The sequence below is a fragment of the Canis aureus genome, chromosome 31 (genome assembly GCF_053574225.1).
Source record: "Canis aureus isolate CA01 chromosome 31, VMU_Caureus_v.1.0, whole genome shotgun sequence".
Classification (NCBI taxonomy): domain Eukaryota; kingdom Metazoa; phylum Chordata; class Mammalia; order Carnivora; family Canidae; genus Canis; species Canis aureus.
Genome location: NC_135641.1, coordinates 39479454 through 39497008, shown reverse-complemented (window position 1 = coordinate 39497008; position 17555 = coordinate 39479454). Strand labels below are relative to the sequence as shown.

General features: G+C 35.1%; 1 protein-coding gene across 3 annotated transcripts in view; it reads right to left on the bottom strand.

The window, feature by feature from the left end:
- PRKCI (protein kinase C iota) overlaps positions 1-17555 on the bottom strand; it is a 72673-nt gene that overhangs the window by 23686 nt on the left and 31432 nt on the right. For 2 of the 3 annotated variants that reach the window (XM_077880306.1, XM_077880308.1), the window contains exons 3-8: positions 14650-14739; positions 11946-11996; positions 8216-8301; positions 6189-6329; positions 3079-3133; positions 1919-1977 (exon numbers count right to left, since the gene is read on the bottom strand). In XM_077880306.1, coding sequence (XP_077736432.1) covers positions 1919-1977; positions 3079-3133; positions 6189-6329; positions 8216-8301; positions 11946-11996; positions 14650-14739 — 482 coding nt within the window. The remainder of the gene's footprint in view (positions 1-1918; positions 1978-3078; positions 3134-6188; positions 6330-8215; positions 8302-11945; positions 11997-14649; positions 14740-17555) is intronic. The other variant, XM_077880307.1, reaches the window with a different exon arrangement.

The window sequence follows — 17555 nt, the reverse complement described above, 5'->3', positions numbered from 1 at the left end:
GTATTTCATGTATACCCAAAAGGAAAAGATAAATGTATTTCACTACATTAAAAATCAGAACTTCTATTCATCAAAAGAAACCATTAACAGTGAAAATACATAGAATGGGAGTTATATATTTGCAATATGTAACTAATAAAAGGCTAATAATGTTGAGAAATACAAAGAACTTCCATAAATCAACACAACAAAGCCAGACCCCCTCGTTTAAAAAAAACAGACACCTAACTAAAGATGATACTCAAATGGCCAATAAATACATGAAAAGTTGAGTAGCAAGGAAATGAGCATTAAAAAATTATGAGATACCACTACACATTCAAAAGATTCACTAAAATTAAAAGACTATACAAAGTGCTGACAAAGATTTGTGGAGCCAAACTTACACATTATTGGTGAAAGTATAAACTAATACAAGTACTTTGGAAAACTGTTTGGTAATTATCTACTAAAGTTCAGTTACACATGACTCAGGAATTCCCACTAATTATATACCTAACAGAAATGTTTATAAATGTTCATAACAACATATCATAAAAATCCGAATCAGGGGGAAAAAAATCAACAGACTAGATAAATTGAAACGACAGTGAAAATAAATGAAATACTACTTCATGAGACATGACTGAATCTCACAAACACAATATTGAGCAAAAGAAGCCAGAAACAAAAAAAATACATACTAAATGAATCCACTCATATGAAGTTTGGGGGAAAAAACAAAACTAACCTCTGGTGTTAGACAATGATTACTTACAGGGAGAAGAGGGTGTTAGTGATTGGGAGATGGCACAAGATGGGCCTCTGAGATATTAGTAGATCCTATTTCCTGATCTGGGTGGTCATTACACAGTATCCACTCTGAAAATTCACCTAGCTATATGCTTGTGATTTGTGTACTTCACTGTATGTTATTCTTCAATTTTAAAATATATTAAAAATCTTGATGATACAAGCAATGAGCCTTTGGTAAACAACCAAACCAATAAATAATAATAATAAAGGCAATGAGAAACTCCAAAAAAGGAACAAAAAGCCATAAAGGAGCATCAAGAATTGAAAAGAAAGAAGTATTAGCAATTCGTGATGTTAGAAGAATAGAGAATTCATTTCTCATTATCAGGAATTTCTTCTTTTGAATGATTCACTCAACTTATGAACAAAATATGGAAGATGTAGTTACAGATGCAAGAAAGATTATAAATGTTAACAACCTTGGCAATGTAAAAATAAATATGTACGTAAAAGAGGAAAGTTAGAAGAGAAGGATGGGTAAAGGAAAGTCAAGGTACTGACTTAAATAGAACAAAAAAACTAAGATAGGAGATTAAGTTGTAATCAACAGATGTGCTTCCAGATAATACAGGAATGCAGGCAGCGGGTAGACAAAACAACACTAGCCTATACTGATAACTGTTTTATCTGGGTAATAGAAACAGGGGCTTTGTTATACTACTGCTTACTTTTAATTATTTTTGAAATTTTCCATAATAAAAAGTTGGGGTTTTCCTAAAGGTATCCAAGAGTAAAACATAATGCATCTTTCAAACTTGGAAAGAGAAGCGAAAAGGGGGAGGTATTGTGAATTAAATCTTTATGGCCTGAAATATATAAAGCTGGAAAATTGAAAAACAGAGTTATAAACATTATAGGCACAAACAGAAATTATTAAAAAGAGTTGTCTCTCAGAAGTCAAAGTGGGTGTGGAAAGTGTGAGGCATGATAAATCTTTTATACTATGAGCTTATTTCAAAAATTATCATTTTAATTATATATTTTAATTAAAAGCCTATTGTTGTAAAAGCTAAAAAATCTAAGCAACTGCCATATTTTTAAACTCTCAAGTCTTATTAAAAAGCTGATGAGGAAAAAATAAAAAAGCTGATGACGTAATGTACAATAAAGCTAATTATCTTACCTCCTTTTCTTCACCAACTTGGTCCAAACTCTCATGACTTGAAGGATTATATGGAATTACTGAAAATCCAATCCCAAACATGAAAAAAAAAAAAAAAAAAGAGAGAGAGAGAGAAACATAATACCCGTTAATGGAGTTTGACTTAAAATGTTCTCCTGATTTGATTAAGTTATCATTTTGGAATAAGTTTTACTTAAAATTGAGTACCTGTCCTACTAGTAATAAACTGCATGTATTTATGAGTTAAAACCTAATCTTAAATGAGAATGAGGAGCAAGAACCAATTAGCAGCCTAGTACTGATTTTAACAGATATTTTTGGTATTTTAAAAATATTTCACCTCTTCACCAATTAATCAATTCCTTCTATAAGGGTAACTCTATAAATCTTATTCAATTATTTTAGTATGACTAAGGCATAGAGAGAGGGAACTTTTGGGTTTTACTCCTCACTTCCTTCATACTCAAAACGTTCCTAACTACCATACCACATAGGTCAAGTATAGAATTGAAAAGACTGAACTCTAGGTTTCTATTCCTTAAAGCTACCTGGGGCACACACAAAAAAGCCCATGTTTCATATAACCGGCTTCTTGCATGAACAAGAGACTACATTCTGTCCTTCTAGGAAAACTCCCTCACTTTCCCTTTCTTGATTCATCCAAGATCACAATGCTCCACTCAGTTAATCACTTTCCAAATTGAGCAGATACATATTTAAGGTTTTGTGTTTATTTGATGTTTGAACTCACATGATCTTTTTTAAATTTTCTATATTGCATCTCTGTATCTCTTACATAATTTCTATTTCTGATAATAAAACTTTTAATCAAAACAGATCACCCAAACAGCTAACATGGCCCACAAAATCTGTGTTTTCATTATTGAAAAAATGAGGTTTGCTGAATTTTTAAAAAGTCTCAGAAGAAATTTATCTGAATTAGAGGAAAGAATCATTTGTTATAGTTTATGTAGCTGTCTTCTTAAAATGCCAAAGGTATATATTAAGTATTGTAACTGATAGTACCACTGCAAAATAGTGTTAACTAACTTTTATTTGGGAAGAACATAAATGGTTTTAAACTTAAGTTAAAGAGTCACCTAAAGAAGTATTTAAAGATACTTGTTGATGAACAATGGTCCTGCTAGTGTCATTCTTACCTGTCTGTACATGATCTGAAGGCATGGGTGACTGGTCCATAGGCATCATTGGTTCCTATAAACATTTCCAAAGACACAGTAACTCAGTGGGTTCTTTTTAAATCCCAATACCACTATAAATGCAGAAACAACTTTGTTTCGATGAGACATAGAATATTAAAATTTAAACTTGAAAGAAACTTAGTAAGTGAAAACTGTATTACTTTATTTTAATTATATAAAACCATGCAATATTCCTGTGAATGAGCTAAACATTAGTCATGTTTTACGGATAACAAAAATCACGTTTTACAGATAACAAAAGAAACAGAAAACTAATTTCAGACTACCCATTAGAAATCAAATAAAAAAAAAGAAATCAAATGAAACTTCTATATACTTTGATTCATTTCTCTTCTACACTATGTATTCTTCCTTTCAGCTCCATACACTCTCTTCAATCTTTGGCAAAAGGAGTCTCTAGTACATAAGTTCCTTAGCTGAGTTTAGAAATGAACTTCAAAAATGGTCTAGAAACCTAAAATTTGTGGGTTTCCCACCTTTCTAAAGATTCTCAAAGGTGCCAGTGACTCAAACAAGGAGAAGAAATACCTTCTAGAAACTGACTTACCCAACTAACTGCCAATAACTTCAGGAAAAATGTTAATTCAAACCAAAATATTACTAATTCATTAATCTTGGACCCAGGGTTTAATGAATACCAGCAAGAAACGGTAAAGTTGAGAAAGAGCAGTAGTTAACACAGTTATAATTTCTTTGTTTAAAAGACTTTATATTTAAGTAATCTCAACATCCAGTGTGGGGCTCAAACTCAAAACTCCGAGATCAAGAGTCACACAAACTCTACCAGCTGCACCAGCCAGGTGTCCCTACATAGTTATAATTTTAAGGGTGCCTTACAGATAGGCTCCTGGATTTTACAATACATTTAGTGATTATTAACATAATCACTGTACATGGTCTGAAGTCATTCTATCACCTAAGAATATTCAGGAATATCAACAGTAACCTAAATAAATTATGTTCAGAATTTTTGGCCTTGATCATTTCCTTAAGATGGGATTTTCACCTCCCTAACAACAAACCCATTCCTGAGCTTATATGAACTAGTTAAATAATTCTAATACCAACAAGTCACCAATAATAACCTATATTCACAATGTGCAAAGAAGATACTATGAATAAACATGGTATACTCATTCTAGAAGACAATTTAGAAAGATGCATTTAGCTTATTTATTTATTTATTTATTTATTTATTTATTTATTTATTTATTTATTTATTTGAGGGAATGGGGCAGAGGGAAAGGGAGAGAAAGAGTCCTACGCAGGCTCCACACCCAGAGCCCAGCACAGGGCTCGATCTCACGACCCTGAGATCATGACCTGAGGACGCTGAGATCATGACCTGAGCTGAAATCAAGAGTCGGATGCTTAATCAACTGAGCCCACCCAAGGGCCTTTGCATCCAGATCTTTTTAAAAATGCATATCCTTTAAGCCAGTAATTCTACTTCTAGTTTCTTAAGGAAATAATATTTACTTATCAGAAAGTTCATGATTTTCTTTATAGGAAAATGTAGAAAACAACTCAAATGTATAATCATGGGGAACAGTTAAGTAAATCATGACCTAGGTATATAACAAAATACCATGCTAACATTGATGAGGATATAGACAGATATAGAAAGGTGACTAAAATATATAGTTAAGTGAAAAAATAGGTTAGAAAACAGTATATATACATCTATGATCTCATTTTTGTTAAAAAGTATGTAAAAGAATAAGACCCAGTCAAACACTATGTGCATTCTGATGGATAAACGCTCCACCTTCTATGAGGCAGTCTCAAAAACAACCTAGAAGAACCAAAAACCAGAATCTAAATTAAACTTCTACATCCAGCTATAATATAACACAGAAGATAATGAGGACAGGGGAACATTTTAAACAAAACCATGAAAGCAAAGAGAAGAGTATTCCAATGCTTTAAATGACAACATAATTTCTTCTACATTGAAATTTTAAAGGGGAAAAAAGCGAGTGACAGAGATAGAAGAATCAGTAAATTAAAAAATATCTAGGCCACATATCAGTCAACTGCAAATATGGACTTCATTTGGATCCTGATTCACAATGAACACTAAAAACAAAATTGTCTCATTTATGAGGCAACTGAAATTTGAACACTGCCTAGATGAATATTTGATATAAAGAATTGCTTTTTAGTTTTTGACGAGTCCTTATCTTTTAGATTTGTTTCAAAATACAGGATGAGAGCAGGTTACATGGGTGGGGGTGTAGCTGAAATAAGACTGGTCATGAGTTGTTACCTACTGAAGCTGGGTGATTGGCTTATGGCAGTTCATTATACTGTTATATCTACTCTTAAATAGATTTAAAATTTTTCCAAATAGAAAATGAAATTTTTATTGTTTTAATATTTATATAAAATTATTTAAAATTGAATTATATAACTTATATTTTAGTTATATAATTAACTTTAATTTATATGAATAATTATATAAAATTTAATAAATTTTCTATATTTATACATATAAATTTGCAAAAGAAAAAGTTCTAGAAAGATATATACTAGAAGACAATTACCTTTAGACAGTAGATTTCATGGGGTATTTTTATTTAATTTTTCTTTATTTATCAGTATGCTCTATAATGAACATGTTATAATTGTATATTTGAAAGAGAAAGTAAAAAAATTTTAAGTTAAAAGACTCCCCAGTAATTTCACACTTTAAATAGCAACTATGAAACCTCTGACTCTTCTTACCTGATCTGTTTAGTGTGGTTGCTAATACAACAGGAGCTACAAATTAGTTGATCTAAAGAGAAAAAGGTCTCTTAAATAGTTCTCCCTACCTCTTCCTCATTTAGACCAGATGATTTTTGTAGCAGATTAAATCAAGAAGTTAACTACATAATATAAACAAATTTATAATAACAATTCAAAACTCACAATATGTCAACTGGACTGTAAAGTTACATTCTATAACACTGTTGACCTGTGATTCCTTAGTACCTGTATTTCAGCCCTCTGCTCTAGTAGTGTTACTGAAAATGTTCTATTAAAAAAAGACAATTGTGTCTTACCGGTGGCATAGAATGCCGCCCACATTCGATTGTGACGAGTTTGTGGCACTTCTTATGAACCAGGAGTTTGCAGTTGATGCATTTATATCCCTGACGTCCAAGTCCCCATATTCGGTCGGTACAGATGGCACAGTGGGCACGCTGGAAAGAGTAATTCAACAGTATTTTCTTAGCAGAAAAAAAGATCATAATCTTTTGCCAACAGTTTAATGATAAAATAGTGAAAATAAGGGGTGCCTGTGCCTAACTCTGGATTTCAGCTCAGGTCACAATCTCAGGGTTATGGGATCAAGACCTGACTCCAGCTACACACTGGGTATGGGGTCTGCTTGGGATTCTCTCTTCCTCTCCTTCCGCCCTCCCACCCCAACTCGCTTACACGCTCTCTCTCTCAAAAAAAAAATTTTTTTAAGTGAAAATATGTAGCTTTCTTCTCTAACTCAATTCCTTTTTCTTTATATAAAACTTTTCCAAAACTATCATAGTTATGGAAAAAATAAACAGAAAAAGTGTTTTGTTTGCAAGAGTGAAATTTGCAACCATATTGTTTTGTTACATATTCAAGAATTTCTATTCTTCACATAAATTCAGAGTACTGAAAAGAGTAAAAGTGAATTAAACTTGAAAAACATACAGCAGAAAAAGCTATGCAAGGACTCCCAAGCAAACATAAACCTTCCAGACTGTTCAGAGGTCAAACCAAAGCCCTGCTCTCTAAAAGAGCAATATCAAAGTGACTATTCATTTCAAAGCTTTTTAAATATCAGTGCTACTGAATAAAAGGATTTTGGGAACCTCAGGTAGTAGCTTTTATTTACTTTAATGAATTCAGAACATGCTACTAGCTTTACAATGGAAATTGAGTCCATATATTTGTAGTTATCGAGAGTAGTTAAGAACATGGACTTCTGGGGATCCCTGGGTGGCAGGAGCCTGCTTCTCCCTCTGCCCCTCTCTCTCTTTCTTTCTCTCTCTCTCTCTCTTTGTGTCTCTCATGAATGAATGAATGAATGAATGAATAAATAAATAAATAAATCTTTAAAAACAAACAAAAAAACAACACGGACTTCTGGAAATAGACTTCTTTCAAGCCTTATTAGTTCTGCCACTTACTAGCTATGTCATCTTGGGCAACTTACCTAAGCGCCCCACACCTCAGCCCTTTCATCTGTGAAACAGAAATATATAGTACCCATCTCACAAGGCTGTTGTAAAGATTAAATGGGTCAATATGTGTCAAACATTTGGAAAAGCACCTGGTATGTAGTAAAAGCTAGGTAAGTGTTTTGCAATTATTTTTTTTGAAATAGTGAAAGTTAAAATTATATTAAATGGTTTGCAAAATAAACTTTGCTTATTTTCTGGTTGTCTGGAATTATATTTCAAAAACCAGCATTCAGGACGCTTGGGTGGCTCAAAGTTGAGCATTTGCCTTAGGCTCAGGGCGTGGTCCTATAGTCCCAGGATCAAACCCTGCATTGGGCTCCTTGCAGGGAGCCTGTATCTCCTTCTGTCTGTGTCTCTGCCGCTCTCTGTCTCTCGTGAATAAATAAAATCTTTTTAAAAAAAAAAAAAAGCCAACTTTCTTTCAGCTAAGGTAACCATACAATTCAATAGGGGGTATTTTTAAGAGTGAAAGGAGATGCTATTAAAAATTACCTCAAGATAACTGGGATACTGTCCCAGGCAAACTGGAAAAGGTGTCACCTTACTTATTTCTTTAAAAGGGAAAATAAGGGATCCCTGGGTGGCGCAGCAGTTTGGCGCCTGCCTTTGGCCCAGGGCGCGATCCTGGAGACCCGGGATCGAATCCCACGTCGGGCTCCCGGTGCATGGAGCCTGCTTCTCCCTCTGCCTATGTCTCTGCCTCTCTCTCTCTCTCTGTGTGTGTGTGATTATCATAAATAAATGAAAAAAAAATAAAATAAAATAAAGTAAAATAAAAGGGAAAATAAGACTACCTTTCTTTTACAGTAGTAGAGTAAAAAAAGACTCAAATTATTAATATTTAACAAATTAAGGCTTACCCTGTTGAAACGCTTGGCTTGAAAAGTGTGGCCATTTGCACAATAAAGCTTTCTCCATCGGCGTGCGCCTCTGCGGTAGATGGATTCTAAGAAGAGATAAAAAAAAAAAAAGTAAAAAAAAAAAAAAAAAAGAGTAAGTCCAAATAAAAGTCTTTATAATTAAATCTGTGGGTTTTTTCATGATATTCACTTTGAGAAAAAAACGATTCTGATAAAAACCTGAAAGTGAAAAAATAAAATTAATTCCTCAAGGGACTAAATGAAAACAAAGCCCACGGAGCAAAATGTATTAAAAATTACTATTTGGGCTTTTCGTTTTTTTTCCCCCCTCAACTTTTAATTTTGAAAAATGTTAAGCCCATAGAAAAGTTGACAGAATAGAATAAACAGCTGCATCCTTCCCGGAGACTTACCAATTACCAACATTATGCCACGTTTGCTTTCCTCTCTATACACTTGCCTTTTTTCCCCCTGCATCATTTAAGAGTAAGTTGCAGACATAACACTTCACCCTTAAATATCTAAGGATTCACTCACCGCCTTAGAATAAGGGTGTTTCCCCTAATTCTACTTAACGGCTATACCATTACCATGTCTTAGAAAATCAACATTGATTCAATATCACCTAACAGAAGCTCATATGCAAATTCCCCTATTTACCCTCAAAGTATCTTTCATAGCTTTCTTTTTCTCTCCAAGATCTAATCAAGATTCAAGCACTGAATCTTTGGTTGCTAGACCTTTTTTCTCTCTAATGTATGCTGAAACATTCCCACTGCCGTATTTGTTTATTCCTTGTGATGTTGATTTTTTTTCTTTTTTTTTTTTTGTGAAACAGTCCAGGCAGTTGTCTTATATTATGTCCTACATTCTAGATTTGTCTGCTTCCTTACTAGAATCAATATCAAATACTCTTGGCAAAAATAATATATAGGTGATATGTATTGCTTACTGTATCATATCAAGAGATACACAAATGTCAGATTGCTGACTCCCACTACTAGCATTCAAGAACTCTGTTAAAGGCAGTGATTGCTTGTTCTCTTCGTTGTAAAGGTACATTTTACTTTTTATAGATGCCCTGAAAGGGACATTCTGTAGCCATAAGAATATTATCTTCTCCATTAATCTTTTCTTTTTTAGAGGGGGAAGAGGAACAGAGGGAGAGAATCTTAAGCAGGCTCCACACCCAGCCCTGAGCCCAAGGTGGGGCTGATCTCACAACCCTGAGATCATGACCTAATCAAGAGTCAGACAGTAACCAACAGAGACTCCCAGATGCTCCTCTCCATTAATCTTTAATCAAATGGTTTTTATATTAATACTTTTTCTAAACAAACTAAGAGGTTCCATGAGACCAAATCTAGTTGACCTGAGTAATTTTAGTTAACTCAATCACTATTATACATATGGTCTATTAGTCATTAATATTAATATTCCATAGTGATAGTTAATACTGTAGAAGGATTCCATTAGGTTTCTAAACTCCTATTTTAAAGCAGATGTAGCACTGGGTTTACTATTTAAAATTACCATAGAAAAGACTAGTTGAAATGCTCTGAATCAGAAATCTTAACATAATAGCACAATACAGAACCTTAAATACAGATGCTTTTTTTTTTTTTTTTTTTATTTATGATAGTCACAGAGAGAGAGAGAGAGAGAGAGAGAGAGGCAGAGACACAGGCAGAGAGAAGCAGGCTCCATGCACCGGGAGCCTGACATGGGATTCGATCCCGGGTCTCCAGGACCGCACCCTGGGCCAAAGGCAGGCGCCAAACCGCTGCGCCACCCAGGGATCCCCTGATGCTTTTTTTTTTTTTTTTTTTTTTTTTATTCTGTTAGGAATAACCAAAGCAGAAAATTTCTGTTAATAATATTTTAACCTAGGGTGCCTAGGTGGCTCAGTCGATTGAGCATTCAACTCTTGATTTTGGCCCAGGTCACGAGTTCAGGGTTGTGGGATCAAGTCCTACATTCAGCACTCAGTGGAGAGTCGGCCTGAGATTCTCTCTCTCTCTCTCCCTTCCCTCTGCCTCATCTTATTTAAAAGATTTATTTATTTATTTGACAGAGAATGAGAGAGAGAGAGTACAAGCAGGGGGAGCAGCAGACACAGAGCCACTGACTAAGCCACCCAGGTGCCCCTCAAATAAGTAAATAAATCTTTAAAAAAAATAGTAATAATATCTTAACCTAAAAAAATGTCCTATTTTAGAAGCTTTCATGAACTACAACTTGATATACCTTAAATTCAAACATATTAATGCTGCCTAGGAATTAAAAGAGCCAAGAGACTATATTAGTGGTCATCAATTTTCCTCCATGCTCTATTTTAATAATACTTATTATACTGGGGAAGCAGTGGTATCAAATTTCTACCAGCAAATTTTACACAGGGAAAGTGAGCATGAAATATAGTGAAAAGTTAGGAAATGATTATTTTATCTGGAAAGTGTACTATAGATCCATAATTCATTTGTAGATAGGACTCTGAAACCAGGACCTGCTATAATGGCAAGTCTTTCAAAACTCTGGCCTGGACAAAGAATTTACATAGTTGCTTCTCCAACAGACCTATAAAGGCAGCCTACACTGGCTTGGATCCATCCATCATCACAACTCTGGTAAAACATTCTTAGCTGAATCCAGACCTAAATTTTTCATTATTGTTTCAGGGTTCTACCTACTTCCTTAAATTTCCCCATCTTCCTATATAGTACATGGCCCCCATTCAACTCTATACATAAAGACTCAGAGCTCTTTAATTTTTTATTTTCATCAAGTTGCATAAAGAGTCAAGGAACTGGGGCGCCTGGGTGGCTCAGTCAGTTAAGCATCTGCCTTCAGCTCAGGTCATGATCCCCGGGTCCTGGGATGGAGCCCCACATCCGGGTCCCTGCTCAGCGAGAAGTTGGTTTCTCCCTCTCCCTGCCTGTGCTCTCTCTCTCTGTCAAATAAATAAAATTTTCATCAATCAATCAATAAAGCATGTTTCTTATGTATATACATGTCTATGTGTGAACACATACAGACGCAGAGATAAAGCAAACACAGAGAATGTTAATAACGGGTGAATAAAGGCACATGGTATCTTCAAAATTAAGTGACAAGACACATGTCAGTAACTTGCAACTATGAACTACCTGATTTTTTTTTACAATTTTATTTATTTATTCATGAGAGACACATAGAGGGGCAGAGACATAGGCAGAGGGAGAAGCAGGCTCCCTAACGGGAGCATGATGTGGGACTTGATCCTAGGACTCTGGGATCACACCTGAGCTGAAGGCAGATGCTCAACCACTGAGCCACCCAGGCATCCCAAACCATCTGATTTTCATCTGGCAAAGGAAAAGAGTTTAGGCAGATGCTAATATAGTCTAAATTAGACTGAAGAATAGAAAAGAAATCAGATGGACTAAAAATTCTTATTTCTTTTTTTTTTTTTTTTTTAGATTTTATTTATTTATCTGAGGGGGGTAGAGAAAGAGCGACAACATGAGTGGAGGGGAGGAGCAGAGGGAGAGGGAGTAGCAGACTTCTCGCTGAGCAGGGAGTGGGACGTGGGGCTCCATCCCAGGACTCCGGGATCATGACCTGAGCCGAAGGCAGATGCTTAACCAACTGAGCCACTGAAGTAGCCCTAAAAGTTCTGATTTCCTTTCACTTGTGCAATTGTGCCATAAATAACCCTATACTCAAAGATATGAAGTATATACACACTCACTGTCTTCTCCTGGACAGGGCATTCCAGGACGTTCTGGTACACAAGGGAAGACTGAAAGAAAATAAACTAAAATCAATACAGGAAATTTAAAACACATAAATTATAGAGAATTTCAAATTCTAAAATAAAAAAACTGACCCAAATTTTAACCCTCTCTTGACACAAGATACTTAGCGTATACTCAGTAATATTTTTTCAAGGGATTCATTTACCAAGACTATATGAAAGAGGTTTTCATGAAAGTGAACAACCAAAATCAAATGCATTAGAAGCTCAAATTATTCATTCTAGTCCCTGTTATATTACTAATTGTTTTTTTTTATTCTAAGAGAAGTCATTAACTACTATTTTCCTTAAATTTTTGTTGTAGTGTCAAGTCGGCTACTATGAAGAATTAAAACTGAACTACAAAAATGTATACAAGTATGAACGTAAACCATTATAGTTTTTATTTTTTACTTATTTTTTAAATTAGTTTATTCTTTTTTTTTTTAAGATTTCATTTATCTATTCATGAGAGACACAGAGAGAAGCATCTGTTAAGTGTTGATGATATTTGATCTAAGCATTGCATTTTATAATAATTCTCTGATACAGGGCAGCCCGGGTGGCTCAGCGGTTTAGCACCGCCTTCAGCCCAGGGCGTGATCCTGGAGTCCAGGGATCGAGTCCCATGTCAGGCTCCCTGCATGGAGCCTGCTTTTCCCTCTGCCTGTGTCCCTGCCTTTCTTTCTTTCTCTCTCTCTCTTTCTCTCTCTTATGAATAAATAAATAAAATCTTTAAAAATAATAATTCTCTGATACTATATCACTCATCTTAAAAGCTAGAATGTGGTATATATGATCAAATATGCTAAGTATTACTGTTAACTGAAACTATTATAAGACTGTGTTTTGCAATGGGAGCTAATAAATGTCCTATTTGAATAAACATTCTCAGCTATTTAAAAAAAAGGGCGGGGGGCAGCCCGGGAGGCTCAGCAGTTTAGCACCTAGCCTTCAGCCCTGGGTGTGATCTTGGGGACCCAGGATCAAGTCCCACATCAGGCTCCCTGCTTGGGGCCTGCTTCTCCCTCTGCCTGTGTCTCTGCCTCTCTCTCTCTGGGTCTCTCATAAATAAATAAATAAAATCTTAAAAAAATAAATAAATATTGCTTATATGCTTTAAAAAAAAAGAGAGAGAGAGAGAGACAAAAGCAGAGGGAGAAGCAGGCTCCCTGTGGGGACCCCAATGCCAGACTTGATCCCAGGACCCCAGGGTCACACCCTGAGCCAAAGGCAGACGCTCAAACACTGAGCCACCCAGGTGTCCCCCATTATAGTTTTTAAAAGATGTATACTAACTTTAGGAAAAAATTTATACCACTAAGAGTATCCAAATCCAAAAAACTGTAAGTTTTATCTTAGGAACTATAAATTTATAAACATGCTAATCCAGGCCATTTTTATAAACAGAATATAAAACTAGTAGTCTATGACGTACAAAAGGACATGGCTTAAAAAGAACACAAAGTATGAGATGCACAGTTCCTAATATATTCCTAAAAGTTGAAATATAAGGTAGTTTCTGAAAAATAGTTCTGTAATATGATACAAAAATAATGAATTGATCAATCACTTCTTTAAACATTCATTGTAGTTTTATTCCAGAAAGAGATGGTTCCAGATATGGATGACTTCTGAAGTTCTGTAAGGACCTCAACAAATTAGATTATGGATCCCTTACGAGTCACTCACTATGTCAAACTCTGAAGGCAGGGAAATATTAAACTACTGATTTTTTAAAAACACACTGTGAACAAAAGTACAAGGGAATAATAACAAAGTGTTGACTCATTATACTTATGGGAGATTTATATTTGTTCAAGTTTTAAAGAGTCCTCTAGGTCTGATCTCCTCAAAATGTTACATGAAATACTGCCAATGAATTTCAATTAAATGCGATATGTATCTGTTTTAAGATTTTATTTGAGAGAGAGAGCATGAGCAAGGAAGAGGTAGAGGGAGAAGCAGACTCCTTGTTGAGCAGGGAGCCTGATGTGGAACTCGATCATGGGATTCCAGGATCATGACCTGAGCCAAAGGCAGGCGCTTAACCAATGGAGCCACCCAAGAGCCTTTAAATGTGATATATTAAGTGGGTTTTACATAACGTAAAAAATTTGAGGGGTAGCACAGTAGAATGAAAAGAACACAGACATGGAACCAGAATACCTAGTTTCTATACCCCGGTCTACAATGCACCAGTTATATGACAGCTGACTTTGGGCTCTTCTACTCTACCACTATCCTGCTTATGGGCCTGCAGATGTTTGACACACTAATCTAATTATGTAAATAGTTTCACTGTTAGCCCTCATATAAAAGAAAGGACATTTCGGATACCTTCTCTTTGGAGATCATTATTTGCATACATTACAGAACTGTAGGGTAATGATTTAGGAGAATACTACTAAACACGAGAGATAATCAGTTTAATATCCATGAAGGCATTCCCAAATAACAAATTTCCCAAGATTTTAAGATGATTGATTTTATTTTCTCTAGCATTTGAGAAACTACTGAATATGAACAATTACAAAGCAATGACGGATAGAGATTTTAAAAAATGACATCAGGATTATGTTTTAAAATGATCAAGAATATAGGGTTATTTGAAAGAAAATTATAGCTCTAGAAGAGTAAGAAATGATTACTCCTTTACCATGAATTAAGAGTTCAGAATCCTTATTCAGCTCATAAAGCCTAAAGGCTTCTTCTAACTCCAACTGAGATGATACTGTACACGGGTCTCCTAAAAAAAATATAAAAAGTAAAGTAAAGCTCACTTTTTAAATCTTCTAAAATGTAATGTTTAATAAACAATTTTCATTACATAAAATCTTGAGAAAAGACCATTTCTACTATATAAAATCTTGAGAAAAACTATTATATATGCACATAGAGAAGTATTTGAGAAGGACAAATATATTTCTTTAGACAATTCTATTTTCTAAAGTTGGTAACATAACTTTCTTTACGGTTTCTACAAAATATTACATGAGGTTCATTTAAACCAAGTTTGGTACATATAAAAACAATTTAATTCTCAGTAACATATATATTCAAAGTATAACAAACAGAATCTACTCTGACTACACTTGGATTCTTACTACAATATGACTAATGGCCAGGGACAAGCTTTCTGTTACTTACCTCTTTAAAGGAGGAAGTGAAAGTGGTTTCACTGCCACAATATGGTTGGTTAGAGGTCTCCATGTAATCATTTTGTCAAAATTTTCCTTTACCTGAGAACCTTTCCTCACCCAAGAGGCTCACAGAAAGGAAGCACAGCCACTAAAGTATTCTGGACTGAAGAGTAGCTCTACTTGAGCTGTTTCCAAATGTGAATAGATAGTTTTAGTAAACCTACTCACAGAAAGGCTAAGGGAAAAATACCTCCCTAGTCAACCAGCCAAAGAACTGAGTCATCCCTGGCAAACAATGAGATGGCACATCTCCCCCTAAGATGGCATTCCTCAATGAAAAAGTCATCTTGATCATAGTTGGGGCCTGAGCTGGGTCCTCCACACTGCAATGCTTTTGCTCATTCCTGTGGTACACCAAATGTTACCACACACAAGATGCCACCAACCTGATCCAAACCTCAATCATTCTCAGCAGAGAACTATGTCTGTTATTCAAGAGAGAAAAACGAAGCCATCTCCTTTCCTCCACTCTCAAAGAAATGAATGCCTCTATACCTTTCTCCAACTTGGGGAATCCCTTAATGAATCTCTTCCTTTTCTCTTCTCTGGGCCTTATCCCATATCCCCCCTCAGTTCCATTTCCATTTTTTCCTTCCTTCCACTAGCTCTTCTCAGGCAAAGGCATGTGTGAGTTTCCTTCTCAATAATCTCCCTCACATTCAGGTTGCCATTCCATTCATTCAGTAGCCACACATCTCAAGAGCAAACTAGACTGAAAGTGGAGGGGGTGGGTGAGAAGAAGGGCAAGAAAAAAGGGGAGGGCCTTTGATCTTTGACACCATACTTTAGTACTTTTTAAATCATAGGTTTATAATCTTTTAGATTTATTAGAAATAACTTCTTAATATCAAGAGTGACCTCCCTCTCCCCCATTTTCTCCATGTTCCTATCCTCCAGGAGTATCTCAAAATTCTGCTAACCAGTTTGAGTCCACATACTTTACTAAAACTGCTATATCCAAGGTCATGGAAAGAGCTGGTAAAATCAAAAGCTCCTTTTCTATCTTTATTCTAATTGACCTCTCTATAGCATCTAATAGAAACTCTGCATCTAGGTTTCTTTTTTGTTAACTTATTTTATTTAAATTCAATTAGTTAACATATAGTTAACATATCATTAGTTTCAGATGTAAAGGTCAAGTAATTCCTCAGTTGCATATAACACCCAATGCTTATTATATCAACATGCCCTCCTTAATGCCCATCACCCAGTTACCCCATCCCTCCACCAACATGCATCTAGGTTTCTAAATACCATTCTCCTGGTTTACTACCTTTTAACTTTTCATTCTGGAAATTTCCTTTTTCTTTTTTTTTTTTTTAAAGTAGGCTCCACTCCCAACATGGAGCCCAACGTAGGACTTGAACTCATGACCCTGACATCAAGACCTCAGCTGATATCAAGAGTCACTTAATCAACTAAGCCACCCAAGTGCCCCTCATTTTGGAAATTTTCAAACATATTGCCAAATCTGGCTTCCCCCTACACTTATTCCCTTCTACTGTATCATTCTGAACAAATCCCTGTAACTCTCGATTAAAATTCCTTAATATAATCACAATACCATCATAAACCTATAAAAACTAACAAAAATTCACTATAAAATATCCAAACATAACCATACGCATAAGAATAAAGTTGAACTTTAATCTTACACAGTAAACAAAAATTAACTCAAAATGGATCAAAGACTTAACTGTAAGAGTTATAAAACTGTTAGAAGAAACATTAGGGAGAAAGCTTCATGACACTGGATTTGGCAATGATTTATTGGATCTGACACCACAGGCACAGGCAAGAAAAAAAATTAACAGTTCTCAAAAGATATACAAATGGTCAATAAGCACAGGAAAAGCTGCTCAACATCACTAATCATTAAGAAAATGAAAATCAATGAAATACCACTTCCTTGTGATGAGACTATATAAAGAGGCAGAAAAAACCGACTATACCAGCATCCCAGGTGAGCCTCCACATGGACTCCAGGCCCAGTTGCCCTCTGATTGCCACTGCATGAGGTTTCTCATGAGACCAGCAGAGCTAGTCAACTTATAGATGTGTGAGAGATTATAAAGTGGTGGGTTTTTTTAAAGCTATTGTGCTTTGAGATGATTTGTTATGGAACAAGCATCTTACTATTATTTTTCAAGTTGAATCTTGAAATTCTCTGAATCTTTACAAGACCCAGGACAAATGCCACCTCTTTGGAACAGCCTTACCTAAGGAGCTAATATTTCACATTTTATTAAAAGCCTAAAGATAACCTAATTTTTAATAATAGCTTTATTGAGGTATAATTCACATAGCAGTTTACCCATTTGAAGTGTACAATGGTTGTCAGTATGTTCAGAGTTGTCAATTA